The 23,042-nt window shown below is 39.2% G+C and overlaps 1 protein-coding gene across 2 annotated transcripts; it reads left to right on the forward strand.

The window, feature by feature from the left end:
- Positions 1-57: 57 nt before the first annotated feature.
- Positions 58-21,149, forward strand: CUNH12orf4 (chromosome unknown C12orf4 homolog). 2 transcript variants are annotated; one of them, XM_017823979.1, is made up of 14 exons: positions 58-171; positions 730-929; positions 1,201-1,346; positions 2,448-2,629; positions 3,837-3,936; positions 4,032-4,153; positions 6,419-6,525; positions 8,131-8,328; positions 10,744-10,872; positions 11,958-12,026; positions 13,057-13,259; positions 18,592-18,649; positions 19,904-19,971; positions 20,888-21,149. In XM_017823979.1, the coding sequence occupies exons 2-14, from the start codon at positions 752-754 to the stop codon at positions 20,978-20,980; spliced, it is 1,653 nt and encodes a 550-aa protein (XP_017679468.1). In that variant the 5' UTR covers positions 58-171; positions 730-751; the 3' UTR covers positions 20,981-21,149. The 2 variants fall into 2 exon arrangements, with proteins under 2 accessions (XP_017679468.1, XP_017679467.1); XM_017823978.1 differs by lacking the exon at positions 58-171 and having other exon boundaries at positions 708-929; positions 10,744-10,851.
- Positions 21,150-23,042: the final 1,893 nt, after the last annotated feature.

The raw sequence follows: 23,042 nt of genomic DNA on the forward strand, positions 1-23,042 counted from the left end.
CCATGAATTCTACTTTTTTTTTCTCCTTCTTTGTCTTCCCCTTGGGCCGTGGTTTTTAGCACTGGGGAGATTTCATCCGAAGCAATGTGTCCAGCTTTGCAGGTAATGTCCAAAAATGAGGGATGTGAATGAGCAGAGGAGCCCGAGAGGAGGGTAAAATTACCGACGCAGGTATGTTCTCCCATCCTGTATTTTCATTCTGTAGACAGCTCTCCTACATTTCTTCTGGATTTTGTTTTTTTAATACACGTTACAGAATGACAAAATAAACTCTAAAACTTATTGCAAACATCTGCTCTACTCCCCCCCAGCTGTGCCGTCTGCACAAAGGGGGAAAGAAGACCTTTGTGCACTGAGAAGGATTTCAAATTTTGGAACATCCATGGCAGAAGTTAGAGTGTTTCAGTTAGTTTTCTCTTTATGAGGATTCCCATCTGTCTTGGTTATGCTTTTAAGTCAGGAGACTTATGCTGTAATTTCTGAGAGTAATGACCCAAATTCATGTAGTGATATAATTGAGAAATACAAATACAGTTTAGTAGCATTTGGTGTTTTGGAAACTGGGATTTATGCCCCAGCTCCAGCTGTATATGTTTGGAAGTCAAAACTGAGGGGAGTATCTATGAAAATGTGGGGGGTTAAGTTTTTGTGACAGAAGCTGTAAATTATTAACAAAGCTATGTTTTTCTTATTTTACAAGAATGTAGTTCTTGTTATTTTCATTTCTAGTGCAGGAAATCATCTCAAGAAGATGAAGCCTAATAAAGGAAAGACTTACACTCGGGAGAGAGACTATGTGTACACATTCAGTGCTGGAAATGAACATTTCGTGCTCACTGTGCCTCTCAGATTCCCCGTGCAAGAGAATATCAGTCATTTGCACGGACGTCTGATGGTTCTGCACAACCTACCATGCTTTGTAGAAAATGGTATGAACCCATTTCTTGAATCAGCGTCACATATCTTTGTCCACAATTGTCCTGCAACTTGCTTTAAGGAAAAAAAAAAAGGGTATTTTAGTAGAGCAGTGTTAAAAAAATTTTTTTAAACAGCAAAACATCGAAGAAAATCACTGTCAGTGCAAACAAGTAAGGTGGCCAAGGAAAAGGTTTTCAGAAAAACTATTTATGTTTCCTAGATGATTACTGGTACTTCTACTGGTGTGTTTTGTTGATGGACCATTCTCTTCTTGTTATATAGACCTGAAGCAATCTCTGAACAAGTTCATAAAAGAGGAAACTATAAAAGATTACGATAGAGAAGCTGAAGTGGCCCTGGAAGCAGTGAAATCAGGAAAAGTAGACATCAACCAGCTGGCAGATACTTGGGCTAAAGCTTATAAAGAGGTAAGATTAAGGCTGGAAAGTTAATATTCAGGACTTGTTTTGTGAGAGTGTGTGAGTACAGACAGAATCACAGTTGTGAAGAGGCAAAATTACAGTGAAATTCACTTTTACTGATTAATTCATGCAGTTTTTTGTGTGAACGTGAGCATTAAGTCCTCATCCTACAAGTTCTGCGTCAGGGTTTTCTTGAATTTAGTAGATTCAAAAGATACAAAATGAGGAAGTAAAGGGCTAGTTCATTTACCAGTTGATATTCAAACAAAAATAGGCATAAGGATTATAGTGCATTAGAATTAAAGCAAGAGTGGTGTTTTTAAATTAAATTAAAGTGATACTCCTAAATCTCAGTAGTAGCAATGAAGGCTATAAAGAGAAAGTGTACAATGGAGTGCAACCTTTTAGCTCATTTTTTGGGTTCATGTGACTCTTTTACATTATTTAGGAATGATGAGGCTTTAGCTGGAATAAGGTTTCCAGTTTTGCATGTGATCTTCAAAATAGTGGAATGGGAAAGAACTGGAGGGGTCCTAGTGAAGGCAAAAAAAGAGTTGACAGAAACTGCAGTATTTGAGGAAAAGTTTGTAGGAGTTGAGTTTGCTTCTCATGGAATATAGAAAAATGTTGGGAAAAATTTCATAAAGAGCTTGCAAAACTGGCACTTTTGGGCCAGTCTTTGTTCAATAAAAGTAGCTTTTCTTAAATCACTGTTGTTGATCAAATTCTTAGTGACATCAGAGGTTAGTCATCCTTGAGAGTAAAGCATTTTTATTTGCATAGCTGGTATTTTGGTCCTTATCTAAAATTCATCAGTTGCAAATACTGTGGACATTGCTGTTCTTTTCAAGTTGGTGTTGTGTGAAAATTCTTAAGTCCTCCCTGTAGAGCAAACCTTAGTGATTCTGCCTTCAGTTGCTTTGAACAAGAAAGAATATGGGAAAGGAGAAAATTTAAAGCTAAAGTAGAAAGTTTAAATTAGGAGAGATAACGTACATATGGTAAAAGCTTGTGTGTGTGCCCACTTGGTTTTGCCCCACCATTATGAGGGATCCTTGTATGTCCTAAAAGGTACCATGTGCTTTAAAATCTCTTTAAAATTCTTAGACAACGTTAGAACATGCCAGACCTGAAGAAACCAGCTGGGATGAAGATTTTGCAGATGTTTATCATGATCTGATACATTCTCCAGCTTCTGAAATGCTGTTAAACCTGGAGCACAATTATTTTGTCAGCATCTCGGAATTAATAAGTGAAAGGGATGTGGAACTGAAAAAACTACGGGAAAGGTATTCCTTTTTTGTATTTTTTATGTTTTCTTCTCTCTTATTGCATGTCACTGGGTGTATAAACTTTTAGGACAATACATCAACTTGTATTTGTTTTGTGTAAACACTAAGTACGAGAGCATGTAGTGACAGGAGAAGGGGGAATGGCTTCAAACTGACAGAGAGGAGGTTTAGATGGGATATTAGGAAGAAATTCTTCCCTGGGAGGGTGAGGAGGCCCTGGCACAGGTTGCCCAGAGAAGTTGTGGCTGCCCCATCCCTGGAAGTGTTGAAGGCCAGGTTGGACAGGGCTCTGAGCAACCTGGTCTAGTGGAATGTGTCCCTTCTCATGACAAGGGGATTGGAAAGAGATATCTTTAAGGTCTCTTCCAACCCACACTATTCCGTGATTCCATGATTCATGAGGGACAGCTGTCTTATATTACTTTGATGGCCTTAGCTTTTGTTATTTTCAATGACCGAGGAGAATATAAGTTTTGATTTCTGTTGTTCTAACCACCTTTTAAGTGTTAAAGGGCTTAAGATATAAAGAATATGAAAAGATAAGCAGAAGACTTGAGGCAGCTATAAATCAGAAACTTTTGAATTTGAATCCCAAGTTCTGGAATAAGTTTGGATAGCTGCAGGTGACTTTTTTGTCCACAAGAGGGAACACAAACAGTGTTTTTCTTTTCCTGCCAGAATACTCTGAGTAGGTGTGTTTGAGCGTTCTGAGTGGCAATACTCCTCTTGAACTGTGAGTGTTCAAGCTCCCATTATACAATGCACATCTGTTCATATGGTTTCTCTGAGACTGAATTGTACATATTTCTAATTTGGGGATAAATGTTGCCAGTAACGGGTTTGTAAACTTTTTTGCTGCTTATTGGCTCTTCTCAAATGTGAAGGAGCAGTAATGTTTTAGAGCTCAGGTGTGATGCAGCTGTGTATTGACTCTGATGGAATTTATCAGATCTATTTGTGATAACCAGGAAACTCCCTATTCTGGTGGCGGCTGAGAGTGTCCCAAATGAGTCTAGGTTGTTGTTTTGTTGACACAGGAGCTGACTTGGAATCCCTGATCCTTAACTCTAATTTGTTTTGTGGATATTCATTGCTAAATCTGGGAGTGATGTAACTATTCACTCTACCACTACTACTACTCTTATCACAGCAAAGGGTGTTCTTCTGCCAGGTTTTTGAAGTCTGTGTTTCTCATCTCTTTCAGACAAGGAGCAGAAATGGATAAGGTGATGCAGGAGCTTGGGAAATCACTGACTGACCAGGATGTGAATTCCTTAGCAGCTCAGCATTTTGAATCCCAGCAGGTAAACTGAGGTCCAGTGAACTAAAACACATCATACACATAAATGTCTTAAAAAGAAAACCCAAACCACTCAAACTATCACTGTTGTCTTGTCAGGATTTGGAGAACAAGTGGACTAATGAATTAAAACAGACTACTGCTATCCAGAAGCAGGAATATCAGGAATGGGTGATAAAGCTTCATCAGGACTTAAAGAATCCCAACAACAGCTCAATTGGGTATTTAATTCCTCTGTGATCCTTACTTCCACCTGTAATAGTTCAAAGGACTTGCATTTATCTTTTAAATAGAATAATATAATCCTATTAGGGTCATTATAATATCTATATAAACATTTAAATAGGGTAATCAAAGCAAATCAAAGGCAAATAAACCACCATAATTAAATGTCTATATTATTAGGAGTTTCTTCATTATGTAATGCTATAACCTTTCAGTATCAGAAGGTGTTCTACTGCACTGATATACAACTTTAGCTGAATGGAATTCCCTCCTATTTTGCCTTTATTTCCTATGTCTGTCTTTAACACTGTTTCACAAGGCTTTTTGTTATCAGTTAAGGATGTTCTGCAGAATAATGGTGACTCGATACCATAATAATAGTTATAATGGTAACAATATCACACTTTTGGAATTAATAAGCCACTTGATGTGTACATCACTGGGCAGCTAAAAAAAATGGCGTTTTTTAGTGTGAACATTTATGGAGAGAGTGGATTAAAAAGCTTTCTGTTTGAGAAAATAGCAGGGAAATTAGAATTTGTAAGTGGTGGGGGGGATCCTTAGTCTTTATCACTAGTAACCACCACCTTTGCTACTAACAGGAAAACAGGAGTAAAACCTGATGCTTTCTTGTCCCTCATGTTGGTAGAAGAGCCAGTGTGATGGTGGACACAGTAAGGAATTTATGGGAAACACCACCTTTGAACAAAGCGGCTACCAGGGATAAGAGGAGACAGGATGGATTGTAATGCATGAAACACTTTCCCATAAGTGTTTCCTTTTGGGATAAGGAAACTGAGCGTATAGAGCATGAGGGAAGAGAGAGAGGAGGGGAAAGATGTTGGAAGATCGTGCTGTATGTTTAGCTTTCTCACTACTTTCCTCAGGATATTTTTTTTTTTTTGTCTGTGAATTCGTGTTTTGGAAGTACTTGTGCAGTTCTGAGGTTAGTCCCAGAATGTCCTAGGACTTCACAGCCCACAAGCAGTTTGGGCACATTCTAATCCAGTGATTCTAATCCCTGCAGACTGTGCAGGCTCTAAGCCCAATCCTCAAATATTTTTCCACAGAATTTTCATGTTGGGTCTGTTGATTTATTTCCGTGAGGCTCTAAAGATAATGAAATTGCAAAGGCTGTTTGTACTTGACAGTGTGAACCTCTTTCCAGGTTCTGGCCTTCTTATTTTACTGCTGTAAAATAAGACAGCTGTATTTTACTGCTGTAAAATAAGACCAGAGTGAAGTTGCTTGGAGCTGAAAGCTAGAACTGGAATGCTGGAATTCCAGAGAGACAGTGAGGGTGTCTCAGCTTCACAATCTTGGGTGTTTATTGTAGATGTGAAGTGATGGTGTTTTAATCATTGCACCCTCATGCAGTGGCAGAAAGGGGGATCTCTCTGCTTGTGTTCAGTCTTAAAAACTATAGGTCCTTAATGCATTTGAAAATAATGCAAAGGAAGTCTCTAACAGGTCAACTAGAAGGTTAAAGAGAGAGAGAGATGTGTGTGTGTTACACACGTATAGACATAAAAGAGAGAGATATGCACATATTTATGCATTATTATATCGCTTGTATGTGTGTATATGTATTTATCAGTGGTATATTTCAGTCCTATCTCATCACTAGGCATTTGCAATGTTTATAAAACACCTTTGTAAGTTTATAAAACAGCTTTGGAGATGAGGCACTTTGAAAACAGAGAGAAACATTTCATTGATGCAGACTCAAATTGGAGAGATGTTCATGTTATTTCACACAGCATCAACAGCACTTATTGCATCACTAACAGGCAGCTGAACTTAGGGAAAAAATTGAAACTGATATCTGAAAAATTTCCTTGTAGGTTGAACACTGTGGAACATTTGATAAGGCTTTTTTTAACCTCCAATTTTGTGTGGGGAGAAAAAAGAAATGCTTTATCTGATAACTTCATAAATAAGTTTTTTGCTATTATAAATAGGCTGAGAAGATTTTTTTTCCTTTTATTCCTGCATTCTTATTTTGTTTTAAAACTAATTTTTATTTCTCAGTCTTGGAATGCTTTACAAATAAGCCAAATCATGTAAATCTAACAGTGGAGTCTACTCTCCCTGCTGCCAGGAAGGTAAAAAAGCCCCAGATTAGTGGAGTTCATAGAGGTTTAGTGTCCTGGTGTCTACAGACCAGCTGAGAAAACTTTAGATAGCTTTCACAGAGTTGTTGATCTTGAACAAAAAATTAAGGATAAACTTCTCATTATGTATGTTTCTCATTATTTTAGTGATGAAATTAAGGTTCAGCCCAGTCAACTGAGAGAATCTGTGGAAGGAAATGGAAGAATTTATGAAGAACAAAGGCTGTTAGAAGAAAGCTTTACTATTCACTTAGGTAAGTGGAGTAAACTGACCCCAAAACCAAACATAAGAGGTGCTTATGAATAATGGATCTAAGCCATGTATTGTTTGCAGTATTTAACTGTCAATGTATATAATGTACAATTTGTTTTGTATTTGTTCTTTACTTGTGTAAGAGAAAAATAGGATGGTATAAACTGTGTCAAGCATTATCTAGCTATCTAAAATGTACTTCATGGAAGACATCTCTAGAAGTAAGGTTTTATCCACTTTAGCAAAGTGACTCATGTAGAAAAGCACAGTAACATCAAAACCCGTAGTGTTTAAAAATGATATTTTAACTTTTCTTGGTAAGAAAACTGTTTCTTGGTAAGAAAACGTGGTTATCAAACTCAGTTCTCATGCTCAGTTAACAGAAGAATAGGTACTTAAAATTTGCATTTTTTGTTTGTGCAGTAGAGACTTCTTGTGCTGTTTTGACCTTGTTATGTGGCTTAAAAAATCATCAGCAAAGGCATCAGCCAAAGCAGTTTTAATATAAATTTGCAAAGGAGCAAAAAGATTCAAAGGCAAGGTTCACTCTGTTGCTTACTATAGAGATAAAGCACACAAAGGAAAATTGGATTGTAATCAATCTAAAATGATTTAGGCAGAGATAGGCAGTGACAATCCTCCAAGTGTCTCAAACCTCAGAGATTGCCAGCTCTGAGAAGCTTCTCTATAAGAGGAAGATGCCAGTGCATCCTGCTGCGGTCCAGGAGAGCTCAAAGACATCCCTTAGGACCGCTGTCCATAGCAGTCATAAGATGATTGGCTTTAGTCATCTGTAAAATTTTCATCCTCAGGTCAGTAATTACTGGAGTTTCCAAACCAACTGGGAATTGTTTCCAAAACTCCAGCAGCAATGGTACCATTCCCCTCAGGCCATGGTTCAGGTAGAGAATGTTTCAAGGCCGTCAGGGGATGACTGATGATCCCTGCTCTTGTCCTTCACCTCCATACAGCTCCCACTTTAGCAAGACTTCCTAGGATGGTCAAGGGATACCTCACCTTTACACTCATTACACAAACACCAAGGCCCACCGGGAATTCCTGAGGCTGTAGAGTGGTTCTAAGGAAGGGGGGAGAGGATACGCCACCACACACTAGTATTGAATCCATAGCCTTACAATATTCCTCAGGAAGAATTTCTTCATGGAAAGGGTAGTCAAGCACTGGAATGGGCTGCCCAGGGAGGTGGGAAGTCCCCAGTTTGGAGATGTTAAAGGAAAGACTGGATGTGGCACTCTGGCCTAGTTGACAAGGTGGTGATTGGTCAAAGGACTTGATGATCTTGGAGGTCTTTTCCAACCTAAATGATTCTGTAATAGGGAACAAGGCTCATTTCAGGAGCGAACAAGCCTTGCTTTGTGACAGCATGTGAAAATAATTTACTTTGAAAATACCCTTTGCAAACTGCTGATACGTCTGTGAAACTGAATATAGAGTTAAGAACTTTTTTTGAGTGGTGTTGGTTTATAACTCCCTCACAGATCTTTTTCAACAAAACTTAGGGGAGCGCTTTGATCTCTTGCATTTTAATCACAATCCTGAGTTTTGTCTTGTACTGTGTGTGTTGAGCTGTGTGTGTTCTGGGCAGGAGCTCAGTTGAAGACCATGCACAACCTGAGGTTGCTGAGAGCTGATATGTTGGATTTCTGCAAACACAAGCGCCACCATCGAAGCGGAGTGAAGCTTCACAGGCTTCAAACTGCAATGTCTCTCTATTCAACTTCTCTTTGTGGCATGGTTTTGCTGGTGGACAACAGGATCAGTTCATACAGTGGGATCAAAAGAGGTGAGATTTCCCAGGGGGTGTGTCATTTAAATTCTTGCTGTCTTCTCCCACAAAAAAATAGTCCTTGTAATATTAAAATTTAGTGGAGACCCTAATGTAAAATTTAACTTTAGTGGAGACCTTAGTGTTTGGGATATGGCCTTGCAAAAGGGTAACAAATGCAAAAAGAGACACGGGTAAGGGTGGAGTACAGTGTTGTGCTGTTACCCCTCTCATCTCTTGCCTGGGTTTTGTGTTTGAGTGAGGAACATGCTGGAGAGGACATTTCGATGTTGATTTTGCTGCCTTAGACTGACTTTTTATAGGGGCTTCTCACTCTCTAATATCAGATTAGCACACTGAAACCTGTTTGCAAAAATGAAAAGGGAGTATGCTAAAGTGGTAAGTAAATGTATAAAAATGCCATGTGCTTTTGATAGCACGAATTCCATTAAAAATGAACAACAGGAATATTACTTCCAGGTCTATTCCTGGAAAGCTTTATTAGTAGCATTGATTGAAGTGCATGTCTTTTGAGGAACTGGACACTATGATGAAGGTGTTTTCTATCAAGGTTAACCAACTGAAGGTGTGTTTGTTCCTGTTCTGATTTTGGTCACCAGGACTTTCTGTGAATCACATTGCTGACCTTCCCACCTTGGTCTGGAAGTTCAATTCCAAAATATTTGCACTTGGAATGTCTTTTTTATGACTGGAACCACTATTACTTGTCATTATTCCAGCATACCATAAAAAAATATACTTTGGAGGTTGATATTCCCTGGAAACAGTGTGGAATCAGGCTTGTAGGAAGACAGAAAGGGAAGTGTACCAGTAAAAATTGCAGTTGCATTTGTGCTGTTTATGGTTCCCAAGCTGTTTAATTATAACAGTATTATTTCATACTTACTTGCAGTTACTTTTTCAACTGCTTAAATATTTAAATGAATAACAAAAGCAGAAGATCTGTTTTTATGCTAAATTTTAGGTGATAAGACAGACATTTAGGTAATAACTTTAAAAACAAAATTGCGTTTCCCAGCCACCAAGGAGATCCTGCAGCCACAGTAAAGGAGGAAAATATGGACCATATCACAACCTGTAAAATATAATCCTCAATAAGTTTGGATTTCTTTGACTTCTGAAGGGACTCTCTCAAACCTCTGAGAATGGTTTCTTTATATACTTTATGCCTTGCCTACCTCAAGTGTTTTATTAGAGCTTTTTAAGGCTACTGTGGCTCATGCTTGTAGTAGTTGTAGTGCACCCAGACAGATTATGAATTAAAGTTAATTTAAGCACAATTTATGTGCTTTCATCTGATGTCTTTTAGCCTTATTTTACTTTGATGCACACAGAAAACACACTCTTTTGGAGTATCAGCTTTTTTCTCCCTTGGTTTTAGACACCAGAATTTAATAAAGCCTTTTGAAAATAGTTTTTAAGATGGAGATGTCATGCAAAAAGATAAGATGCATTAAGATTTTTCTGTCTACTCTGCCTGTTCTTGTCACTGCCTGTTCATAGGAATATATGGTGCTCTCCAGACAGGCAGAGCACATTAAGAAATTAAAGGAGGATTAGAGCAGGTACTCCAAAATGGGAAGTAAGTAGGAATTGCTTAGTTTTTATGATGGAGATTTCATGTAAAAAGATGAAGCTCTTTGCTGAAGACTTGTTTTGGCTCCTATTGACTTCCTTGGCAAGACAGCTGGACATTAGCATAAGGAGTTTAGAATACCAGTCACATTGTGATCCTAGTTATCAGTATAATATTTCCAAATCTGACATAATACCTTCTTTATCAGGAAAAGGAACTCACAGCTCTATTTAGCTGATGACACTTTTCTTTAGCTTTCAAGATCTGTGTTTTGAGAACTGAAAGGAAAGAACTGTAATTCCAGTTTTTCCAGATACACTGTTTAGGAATTTCATTAATAGCTCTCATTTTTCAAAACAAACTGGAATGTTATTGTTACTGGAGGAAGCATCCATTATATATGTTTTAACAAAGTATCACAGATTGAAAGACTGGTAGTAACAAGGCATCATTTTTAAAGCACAATTACGTTTAATGCTCATATTATTGCTGTTATTTTGGGGTTTTTTGTGTTGGTTTTTTTTTTTTTTTTTGCTCTGGCTGGTTTTGTTTAAAGAGCAGCAACACTCAAAGTTGGTTTGGTTTGGTTTGGTCCTTTGGTTTTGTTTTGGTTTTTTTTTTCCCCGAGCATTTAATTTATTTCAAAAAATATTTTGTTCCTCTCCGAATTTTTTTTAGAAATTGAAAGGGGGTGCAGCAATTGCAAAAACATGAAATTGCTTTTGAGTGGGTTGACTTTGTAGCTTTGTAAGCCTTGCTTGAACAGTAGAGTAGAATTATGTAATGGTACTGAGCACAACCTGATGACGCGGATCATAATCTTATTTTTTTCCTAGATTTTGCAACTGTTTGCCAAGAATGCACGGATTTCCACTTTCCTGGAATTCAAGAACAGCTTGAAATTGTCCAGAAAGTTGTACTTAAGGCCCGAGCACAGCGCAGCAGTAAGTCAAAAAGGCACCATGGTTAGTGACAACCAAAATTACTTTCCTTGAAATAGAACAGTGGGCAGCTGGATGTTTGTGGGCAGGGGCAAGTTGATTCCACTCTTCTGCAGTTACCTCATCTATAAAATTGGGATGTTTGGGTTTAGCAATAAACCCTGAGACTTCTGCATGAAATTCTCTTTTCATAAAAGTCTCTCTTTGCTGCCATAACAGATAAAATTTTACTAAAACCCAACATATAAGTCCTTAGGTTCTGGTCACGTTTTAACAGCATGGGAAGTGTTATCAGGCCATCCTGCTTTCCTCTGCAGTTTAAACTGCCTGTAGCAACACAGACTTTACCTGTGGTTACATTTTATTTCTATTTAAATTTAAATCTTTAAAAATAACAGGAGAGGAGTTATGACTTTTTCCCCTTCCTTTAAAGTGAATGCTAAAAACTGAATAATAAGTTGACTAAATGTGTGTACCTTTTAGTGCTGACCAGATCTTTGTGAATGATTTCCTTTGCAGTTGTATTTACAAATGGCTATGAAATGTTCTGACCACGTGGTATTTGTACATCCCAAAACTTTGTTTTTCTTGCAAAGAGCTACCTGTGTGATTTAAATATGTCAGGAATGTGAAAAAATTCACAGGAGTACATAGAAAACCAGGTTTTCTTGGGAATATTGCATTATTCTTGGAAATATTGCTGTGGTCTTGAGGGAAATAGTGAAAGCTGTTTTTACGTAAATGCCGCTGATTTTTGTAAATCTATTAGGAACAAATTTGTTAAATTTGTTACATCATTTAAAGTGTAAAAGGTGCTATGTAGTTGTGGGGGCAATTTGGAAAGTTCAGTATCATGTATGAGAAACTGTGTTTTGTTTTTTCCAAATGAAGAGATATCATAGAATATGATGAGAAAGTCGATAATTTGAGGTAGGATTCAGTTCGGTGTGTCTCGAAGGCAACAAAAACACTTCTGTCCATCCTCCTTCTTTTGGTGGACTTTGCAGTAAAAATTCAAGCCAAATATCATCTTAGTACATCAAACTTTCGTGCTAAAATGTGATTAATAGAGGACCTGTTTAATGTTTCTGCTGTGTGTTTATATACAGAAAACAAAATGAGTGGAAATGAAGATAAATTAAAGAATATTGAACGAAACCAATCCAATATTTTGCCAGGTGAGTTGTGTTGCAGTGAGCCCCACTTCTTGAAGCAAGTTGTGTTCTGTACATGCACATTTTTAGCTCTAAAGTCAGAACATAAATTATAAACTAAACCCAAGTTGACCTCAATCAGAGGAGAAGGATGTTCTTGTGGCTAAGGCAGAGAACTGGGTGTCAGGACATCTGGTTTCTATTCCCAGCTTTGCCGTTGCATCATATGACTTGGGGCAAATCACTTCTCTTTGCCTAAAATTTCTTTTCAGAATTTGAGGGTGAAAAAAAAAAAGATCTCTGAGCGTCTTGGGGAGAAGATGAAACTGAAATCCCAGCAGCTAATTTTATTTTTTAAAATAACTGGGTGTACATCACTGTTGTGATGCAGAAAAGCACTTTAGGATATGTTTTTTTAACTTGGGAATGGAGAAATCCATTCACCTCAGAGAAAGTATCTATATCCTGATGTTTAGTAATGAAAGCTGCTGTGGAGCTTGAAGATGAATACATGGTTGTTTGCAAACAACTCTGCAACTCATCTTCTCATTCTTATGAATTATTTTAAATTCTAATGATCACTGATACCTTTGTCTTCCAGTACCATATCTCAGTTGTTACGTAACCCACTATCTGTTTCCACATCCTTTATTTGAACCCATCCATTTTTGGTATTTCCTCCTCCCACATCTGTCTGCAATTCAGTGCTTGCATTGTGTATTTTGAGTATTACACCTCCTCTGTGTTTGTTTTGCTGCTTCGTACTATATATAGATCATATCCGCCTGTGCTGGCACTGTTGTGTTATTACACCACATGTCCATGATGCCAGTGGAACCCATCAAAGCAGGAAAATGAGTGTAGGATGAATGTAAAACAGTGATATTCCAAGAGATCACTGGGTTCCTAACCTTTTTTTTTAATCTCCTTGTTCCCATCTCTGCTGTATATTTCTATTTGACTTTTATCTTGAATGACCCCGTCCTTACATTGCCTAACAAGGGGATTTCATGCAGATCACCACCATGAGATCTTGGTTTATGTTATTCTGCAGGAGAATTCTACATCACACGCCATTCCAATCTGTCTGAAATCCATGTTGCTTTTCACCTGTGCGTGGATGACAACGTGAGGTCTGTTAATGTGACTGCTCGGGATCCTGCAATCATGGGGCTCAGAAACATCCTCAAAGTCTGCTGCACACACGACATCACCACCATCAGCATTCCTCTCCTGCTGGTGCATGAAATGTCAGAAGTAAGTCAGTGGAAAGGTTTGGTTTGGTTTTATATCCTTGGGTGCAACCGAAGTGATTTTTGCAAAGGGCGCGTTTCGCGCTGGTTTAAGCCAAATGGGGATGGTCTATCTCAGTCACATACCATTGTCCTGGCACTTGGATCTGTGTGGTGACCCAAGTAAAGGAACTGAACCAATTAAAAACATTTCAGCCAGCTATATCACTTGGAGTTGTTATTCCCACCCCTCATTTTGGACACTTCACTTCCTGGATCCAGCTCGTTGCACGGTTGTACGAGTATTAATGAAAGGTGGAGTCTTGTGGCAACAGCTCTTGCTTAGGAACTGTACCTTCAGACTTGCTGATGCAGCAGTGATACCAGATCCCCAGTTTTCACTATCATCAGCTATAAAACCTGAAAACTAAGTTTTAGGAGCTGCAGATCTAGCAAAGCTCAGCTTAGAGTTCTGTATTCCTAAACACCACTCTGTAGCACCTCAGCCCTACACAACAGCAACCAAATTTCACCTTTACTTTTAACTCTCTCCTTCTTCACTGTCTAATCAATATCATCCTTAAATTTTGTCCCTTTTTCCTCTAAGTCCTCCCAGATACCAGCTGGGCAAGAGGCAGCATATTGCCGAGGCTCTTTGTGTTTTTACCTACTAGGCTGAGTTCTGTCTTATTTTCCTTAGTGGGATTCTGATGCAGAGCTTATCTCTCAGTCAGTAACTTTTCACAGTGCACAGTAATTTAAAACTGTTGGCAACCTCTTTTCTCTGTCACACCTGGCTCAGAAGATGCCAGCAGAGAAGAAAAGGGGGTGAGAAGGCAGGGAGAGAAGTGATGGACAGGCAGCACAGCCATATCCTTAAGAGGTGGAACATCTATAAACCTAAAGAAATGAGAAAAAAAAGATAATTTTGCCATCCATGCCAGGGTATCAATGGTGATTATAGTCGGTTGTAGGTTTTTTTTAAATAATCCTTTGATTTTTCACTTGTAATTTCAATATTGCCTTTACCTCTTGGGAAGTGCCTGAGTCACAGCAAGGTAAAGGCTCATGAGAGGATTCCCTTAAACAGTGACTGGTTTTGTAACAGAATTTGACTGGAGCACAGTGTAGAAGTGGCCCCCCTTTTGCAGGATCAGGGTCAATTATGAAAAAGCAAGCAATGCAAAAGGTAAAAATGTTGGAAAATGAAGCTTCTAAAGGATATACTACCATACAGAAAAGCAGACTTTTAGGAACAGATGAAATTAGTTCTGAAATTTGTATCAAGTCCTTTGTTTTGGGCACAAATGCAAGTAATCAACATGCAGGGCAGGAGTGTGGGTCACTCATGGGACCCAGTTGCTGTGTTTCACAAATTCATTGACCTTTTTCTTAGCCAAGTTGCCATCTGATTATATTCTTCTTCTCTTCTTTTGTTTTATTTAAACTTTGTTAGTTTTAGCTTTCATTTGCATATCTGTATTTTAATATACAAATAAAGCAGAAGACCAAGTGTTCATCATGTCTTGAGAATGTGTGAAACTAAAGAATAATCTTCTTGTGTAGTGCAGGATTCTTTAAAGGTCCTGATAAAACAATTTATGTTTTATATGAAGTTTTAAGTCTTTGCAGAATAAGCAGAAAGTGACGTATATGATAAGCGTATGTTTAGGCAAAACTACCCTGTGTGACTTGCATTGGCAGCATTGCTTATTACAGTGCTTTGCAGCTGGCTGACCTCATTTGAAACATGCAAATATGTGACTTCTTGGTGAAGGAGAAGTGAATAATGACAGATTTCTGAAAGCTCAACCTGAACTCTGTGCCTTTAGCGGCCCCAGTTCTGAATCTGCGTTTACCACCTACATAAAAACATTTTTGTAAAGTGGTTAACCAGGAGCCCAGCTGCAGAGATGTTTCACCCTGACAGGCATTCATTAGGAGTGTTCTCTATGCTTTCTTTTATGGTTGGAAGGTTGTAACCTCAGTGAAGTGATCACAGAATCACAGAATGGCCTGGGTTGGAAGGGACCTTAAAGATCATCCAGTTCCAGCTTCCTGCTGTGGACAGAGACACCTTCCTCTAGACAAGGTTGCTCAGGGCCCCATCCAACCTGGCCTTGAACACTTCCAGAGATGGACACTGTATCTCTCTGATCACTGTTATTATGGCTGGGCTTCGTCAACAAAGATTTGGAAAAGGCTCTATCCACATTTGTTACAAGCACGCTGGTGGCTAATAAGGCCAATACGAGATAGACATGTCCAATTGCAAAAGGCACAACAGAAAGACTCCTTAGGTGGTATATTCTGCAAGACACAATTCTTTCTGCGTTGTCTTTTCTCCTCGAGAGTGATCCTGCGTGCTTTCTCAAAGGAAGCAGCAGCGTTATGGATTGTGTGTCTCCAGGCCTCCCGGTTGGAGGCCAGAGTAGACCAGTTATGATGATCAATATGGCCAAGGCTGAGATGTTGTTTCAGGGAGTCCTTGTATCTCCTCTTCGGGGCTCCTCTCTTGCGGCAGCCAGTGGCAAGTTCACCATAGAGCAAGATCTTGGTGGGGGGGGTTGGTCCTTCATCCTGGGGACATGCCCTGCCCATCGCAGCTGTGTTCTCAGTAACATGGCCTCAATACTTGTGACTGCTGCTTGTTCTAGAACAGATGTATTGGTCACATAATCTGACCAGTGGATGTTTAGGATTGTACGGAGGCAGCGTTGATGGAAGTGTTCTGGGAGATGCAGGTGGTGGCGGTAGATGACCCATGATTTGGACCCATATAGGAGAGTAGACAGCACTATGGCTCTGTAAACACTGATCTTGGTACTTTTCTTCAAGTGTTTATTACACCAAACTCTTTTATGGAGTTTTCCAAAAGCACTTTGCTAACCTGTTGTCTATCTCTCCATCAATCTTACCATCCGAGGAGATGAGGCTACCTAGGTAATTAAACTGCTGGACTGATTTGAGCACTGATTGGCCAATGGTGATATGGGGATGATGAAAGACTTCCTGAGGTGCAGGTTGATGGAGAACTTCTGTCTTCTTCAAGCTGACTTCCAGCCCAAAGAGCTCAGCAGCGTCTGCAAAGCAGGATGTTAAAGGCTGCAGAGCTGCTTCTGTGTGGGCAACAAGGGTGGCGTCATCAGCATAAAGCAGTTCCTGGACAAGATGGTTTAAGGTCTTAGTGTGGGCCTTCAGTCGCCTTAGATTGAAAATGCTTCCATCAGTACGGTATCGAATGTAGATACCGTCCTGATCATCGAGGTCTGCCATGGCCCTTTGGAGCATCCTGCTGGAAAAGATTGTGAATAGGGTTGGTGCAAGAACACAGCCTTGTTTCACACCACTGGTTATTAGAAAGGACTCAGAAAGTGTGTCGCCGTATCTGACTTGGCCGTGCTGATCCTCATGGAGTGAGATGATCATTTTAAGGAACTTGGGGGGACATCCTAGACGTTCCAAAATCTGCCATAGACCTTTTCTGCTCACAGTGTCGAAAGCCTTGGTGAGATCAACAAAGGTTATGTAGAGACCTTTATTCTGTTCCCTACCCTTCTCCTCCCGGGACGCGTGCGCTCGGCGCGGCCCAGCCCTGGGCGCTCGGGCCCGGGCCCGGCTGTGTTCTTGCACCAACCCTATTCACAATCTTTTTCAGCACGGTTTTACTTCCTGTATTCTGCACTGTATTTTGAATTGGTACTTAAATGATCATCGTTTTCACAACTGTTACTTAGTCTGCACATAGAGAAAAATCCTGATAATATGGCAAATTCATGAGAACTTACATTGTTAAAGATAGATTAGAAATGAATCACTGCGACATCATTTTCAGTTCCTGTGGCTTTCATGGAGTGACATTCTGGATTCAACCTGTTATTTCCCTGAGTGCCCACAAAATTTAACATCTGTGTTCCTCTAAAACAGTCCAAGGAATAGTGTCATATCCTGCTGTTTCAATCAATCCTTTTAAGGCTTAGTTCCCATCAGTAATTGCACAAGGTAGTCCCAAGAGAGAACTTTTCTTCTTAGTCACTTGTTTTTTTACCCAAGCCAAAACAGAGATCAAAACCAACAATAAACACCTAAATTATTGTGACAGAAAGCACATGTGGGCAGATAAGTTATAATAAAGATCAAGTGTTTCTTCTAGAAAGCTTAGAAATTAAAAAACCCCAAACCAATACTTGTTCAGCATTGTTCTGATTAATGTGTTGAATACCCTAAAAGCAACATCTGTTATGCAGTGATTCACATAATGAACGTTTTCTGAAAAGACATTTTTAACTTACACTGTTTTTAACATATTGTGTATTTTGGGGAGGGCAAGGGATACTCCCACCTAAGTAGGAATTTTGGCCACACATTCAGTTTATTGCTTCAGTGTTATCAGTTATCATTCTTAGATAACCTTCCCTCTCAAATAACTTTCTTTAATCCTGAAATTAAGCTCTTTGATAATGGCAGATTGCAGTGTTTGACATTGCAAAATAAAGGCTGGCTTTTTTTTTTTTTTTGTGAATAGAAAATGATGTAAAGCTTACATTTGAAAAGGTACCTGGGAAGATAAATTGGTTTCCACGTCTCTATTCCTGTATTCAGACTAGGAAGTGCTCATCTTCATCTTGAGAGTACATCTGAACAAATAGAAACTGTTTTCTTTCTGAGAAGTGTTTACAGTGAGTCATTCTGTCTCTGACTAGGAATATTCAACCAAAGAATGTTTAATGTACGAGATTATTTAAACTGTTAAATTATTTAGTCCAATACTTGTAACCATATCTTAAACACATGTGGTTTGCATGCCACGTTTTGCTATTGAACTTTAGGTAAGGATTTGCTCTCTGTTATATCTGAAACTCCTTCATCAGATGAAGATGAATTTTGTTTGTTTTTACCGTTAACATAAATGCAGCTTTAGAGGAGAAGGGCTTCTTCTAGTTCCAGTATTAGACAGAAGGTTTTGCTGAAGGCTGTGGGTGTGCCAAGTAACCTTCACCAAAATCATCAAGAACAGACAGAAGTCATTATGCTGTTAAGATGTGGTCAGGAGCCTGGTTTTGACTAGCTGAAGCATGAACCTGACATTTATCAGTTGGATATTGGACATTTTCCTGCATTTTCCTGTATAAAAGCTTTCTGACATTGGGGTCTCCTGCCAATAAGCAGTGGCAGTGCTTTTCTGATCTCCTGTAAGGTATGTACCACCTGCCCAGAACACTCTGGAAAACTCAGTCTGTAATGCTGCAGGAAAAATGAGGTTCTGCAAAAAAAATATATTACTTTTAATAATTACCCTGCCACTCTTGTTGGTTAGATCCATTGTGCACTGAGGCTTTTCTTTTATTCATTTTTAGGAAATGACCATTCCATGGTGCTTGAAGAGGGCGGAGCTTGTGTTCAAGTGTGTCAAAGGTATGTCAGTGAATGCTTTGGTTGGGTTTTGGTTTGTGTTGCATTTGGTGACATCCACTCTCAGCTCAGGCTGTGTATTTTACAAAAAAATTAAAAAGGTGTTTTTCAAAATTTGTCATTTGTTAAACACGCTTATATTTTTTCCTTTGAAACTATTAACTACCATACCAGGAAATACTCTCAGACACTTAGAGTACCGAGATGAAAAATGGTTCAGAAGGATCTTTACAACTTAAACATAGAGAAGAAAAAGTGTATAGTACTGCTTTGAGAAGTTTCTGAAGGAGGGCAAGAGCTGCTGTTACAGGTGAAGGGGAGGATTCTGCCCCTCTGCTCTGGGGAGACCCCCCTGCAGTGCTGCCTCCAGCTCTGGGGGCCCAGCACAGCAAGGACATGGAGCTGTCGGAGCAAGGCCAGAGGAGGCACCAAGATGATCAGAGGGATGGAGCAGCTCTGCTGTGAGGAAAGGCTGAGAGAGTTTGGGATTGTTCAGCCTGGAGAAGAGAAGGCTTTGGGGTGACCTAATTGTGGCCTTCCAGGACCTGAAGGGAGCCCACAAGGTAGATGGGGAGAGACTATTTCCAAGGGCCTGGAGTGACAGGACAAGGGGCAATGGCTTCAAACTGACAGAGAGCAGGTTTGGATTGGATATTAAGAAGGAATTCTTCCCTGGGAGGGTGGGGAGACCCTGGCACAGGTTGCCCAGAGAAGCTGTGGCTGCCCCATTCTTGGAAGTGTTGAAGGCCAGGTTGGACGGGGCTCTGAGCAACCTGGGCTAGTGGAAGGTGTCCCTGCCCGTGGCAGGGGGTTGGAACTGGATGATCTTTCAGGTGCCTTCCAACTCAAACTATTCTATGATTCTATGATTCTGTAATTTCCAGTGCCCTTTGTATTTTGATTGCCTCAAACAATGGAATTCTCTGCATTTTTCCAAGACTAATTTATATACTAATTCATCTCCTTGATGGAAAGTCCTCATGACTCAGCATGGTTTTCTGTCTTTCCAAGTGATGTTATTACTTTCTGCATTTTTGTGTGCTGCACTTAAATACTTGAACCACTCATTCAGTTTAAAATGTTAGTAGTGTTCTTTCTACCACCTACTTGAGGAACCTCTTCCTATGGTGACCTTTAGTAATTCCTGATGGATATGTCATCCATCCCTACTTTTATGTGAAAACTCCCTCACTGATTGATGCTGCTGTGATTAATAGGAAATATTGCCTGGATATATAAGAAATGCTGTTATTTTAGGTTTCATGATGGAAATGGCCTCGTGGGATGGAGGAATTTCTCGGACTGTACAATTCCTGGTACCACAGGTAGGTTAAACCAAATTCACATCCAACCTAGGAGACTGTTGGAAAAAGAAGTTACATGTCAGCAGATCTAGTTTTGATGTGTTTGCTATTCCCTGCTCTTTTGGGGTGAGCTTAAATTAATCAGTGTGGTTTTGGTTCCTTGCCTGTAAAACAGGATTAAGGTTTATATTTTTGAATATCCAGTAGTATCTTCTGAGGATGCTAAAGTTTCAAACTGGGAAGTTCAGCTTTCCAAATGTGCATCATTTTTGAAAAAGAGACTTTTTTTGCTGTTACCCTGAGGAGATGGGCTAACCTTGCATTACAGAACTTTAGGTGTTTATTAGTCATAACATCTAACAACTTGGAAAGCTGCAATGCAGTCGCTTCAGTCATGCATCCACAAAAACCTGAATTACTCCGGGTATTTGAAGTTACTTGTAATTAAGGTTCTAAAATGATTTAATTTGGAGTTGTAGCTGATCTTCAGAAACAGGAAGTTTTCCAAAGATAAAAGGCAGTGCTGGACATGAAATCAGAGTTATGTTAGGAAAGAAATAACATGTATTTCTTGACAAAGTAGGAAGCTGCTGAGCAAGGAGGAAGCCAAGAATAAATACTGAAGTTTAATCTAATGCTGGAATTCAGAGGGCAGGAGTCCTGTAGATAACAAGCAGCACTATCCTACTTTTCTTAGGTAGAAATAATTATTGGAACAAGAAATCTACTGGAAATGGATATGTCACATAAATACAGTGGTTTTAGGTCAGTCTTTTCCTTTTAATTTAATTAAGTAGGATTATAACACACAGTTTGAAAATTATCTGTGTGGCCTTCTGAAAAGCAGCAGTTCTCTGAAATATCAAGAAACAAGGTTGAGAGAGATTTAATTCTTCCAAAAGCCAAAGCTTACTGGTGTGGGTTTTTTTTTCCCCAGACAATTTCCGAGGAAATGTTTTACCAGCTGAGCAACATGCTCCCCCAGATCTTCAGAGTATCCTCTACACTGACTCTGACCTCGAAGCACTGAATTTTGAGGAGCAGAAAGCTGTATCCTGTGGACAGAGGATGAGATTAAAGAGATTCTGGACTAGAATGTCTCTTTCCTGAGGGATGATGACCCTGAAATGGTATTTGTTGCATTTTCAAGAATCGTGTCATCGTAATAAAAGATAAATTCTGTCTGTACCTGGGTGTGAGCAGCTGATTTTTGCCTCTTGCTTTGTTTCAGCACAGTATTAATGTTGAAGTCCTAAACATTATCTGAAAGACATTCAATGTAACTTATTGTATGTAATCTACAGAAATATATGAGCGATCCTCATACGTAAGTAGGCATAAGAGTAGGAACAAGGTTCTTCTAGTTGTTGACTTTTACAAACATTTTCTGAATTTTCTCAGTGATTTAAAAAAACAATGTCAGGTGTCTCCTTGGAATAACTTTGGTGTAATTTGTAACAGTAACCACAAAATAAAATGTATTACTGCCCCATTTTTACAGAATGAAAGACATTAATCAAACATTTAACCTGCTACATTTTGTAAATCATGGGAGTGTTTAAAAAATCAAATTATTATACACCTGTGACAATAATTAGAATTTTTAATTATTATTTCTTCCTTTTTTTTTTTTACTATGTTTGCTTTTTGCTTCATTTTCAGACTTCATATTGACAAGTGTGTCGTATGAACAACTTAATAGGAACACTAAAGTGTTCTGGACTGTTGTACAGGTATAATTTGCTGCTTATTAGTTATTAACATTTTATGAATAATCAGAAATTCTGGGGAGACAGCTCAAGATGCAGCTATGGAATTTCTTGGGACGAACTTGAATCCAGTCAAAAAACCCCAACCAAACCAGCCTTGCATCCCAGTGATGGCAGGTAAGGATGATATTGGGAACTGTTTTTCCTCCTTCTTGGACATCCTGGAACTCAGCTGTGGACCCAGAAGACTGGAAGGAGCCCTTCTGTGCAGTGACTGGCCACAGGGAAAGTCCTGTCTGGAATTGGGATTGCTGGGATTGCCAGGACTGTTGGGCTCACGGCAAAGCAGGTGGGGAGGGGAAGGTCCCAGGTGACTCCTCAGATCCACAGTTCTGCTGTGTAGGAAGTGTGGGGATCCTGGCAGAGCTGGAATCAGAAATCTCTGCCTGTGTATTGCTGAAATTCTGCACTTGAAAACTGGAGAACCTGAAAGCTAATTAAAACCCAAATTCTTTTCTATCTCCATTGTGATTTTCTTTGAAAGTGATTTAGTTTGACAAATGCAAAGATGGCAAAGCTCCCTTGTGGGGAAACTTCATAATTTAAAATTCTCACAGAGAATCCAAGGAATAATCACCAGTTCATGATGTGTATAAAGTCATTGTGTAATAACAGACTCTCAGCTTAGTATTTTTGAGTCCTGCATGCTGTAAGAAGCCATTTAAGTGACCCAGCAAACATCTCTTGCTGAACTGTTAAATACTTTCTTTTCCTCTGCCAGCAACTTCTAAAGAGGAATCATGCAAGTAATGCAACCTAATTTGGTGTTCTAGAAAAGAAGGATGGGAATTCATCTAGAAGGAGCTGGATTAATCCTATTAGAGCTCATTTTACATTGCTGGCCTTCAGCTGAAATCAAACTCTGGTCCCAGAAAAGCAAGTGCTCTAACACTATTTAGGAAAGGTGTGGTGGCAGAAGTATCCCTTTTTATAAGCTCTAAGACTTATCTGTGTTGTGATAAAGGTCTGTGTTACAGATTTTTAGTTTTATTTTTCCCTTCAGTCATCACATCCACCAACAAGGAGCCTGTGGAACACCAGCAGTCCTTGAGCAAATATCTTGCTTATACTTCTAGACTATTTGTTAATAAAAATTATGCCCGTTCCTTTGCCAAAGCAGGAAGACACCATTTAATTTAGTTGCACTTAGGTGAAACTGCTGCTAATTTCTAAGAAAATAGTTAAGCTTTTTGCCTTTTATTTTTTGAATGTGTGTTTTCAGTCCTCAGGAGGTTGCATAGAAACTTGTCAGCAGTTGGTCTTTGGTACTAAAAAGAACAAAAAAGCTCTAGAGATGAGGTTTTGGAAAGTCAAAATGGTTGG

This window comes from Lepidothrix coronata, unplaced genomic scaffold, assembly GCF_001604755.1.
Source record: "Lepidothrix coronata isolate B3197 unplaced genomic scaffold, Lepidothrix_coronata-1.0 Scaffold107, whole genome shotgun sequence".
NCBI classification, from domain to species: domain Eukaryota; kingdom Metazoa; phylum Chordata; class Aves; order Passeriformes; family Pipridae; genus Lepidothrix; species Lepidothrix coronata.

Excerpts from the sequence above, each read along its gene's own strand:
- CUNH12orf4 (XM_017823979.1), top strand. The coding sequence starts at position 752 with ATGAAGCCTAATAAAGGAAAGACTTACACTCGGGAGAGAGACTATGTG. Across the intron at positions 6,526-8,130 it reads AAGCTTTACTATTCACTTAG|GAGCTCAGTTGAAGACCATG; the intron begins GTAAGTGGAGTA and ends TGTTCTGGGCAG. Across the intron at positions 8,329-10,743 it reads ATACAGTGGGATCAAAAGAG|ATTTTGCAACTGTTTGCCAA; the intron begins GTGAGATTTCCC and ends TTTTTTTCCTAG.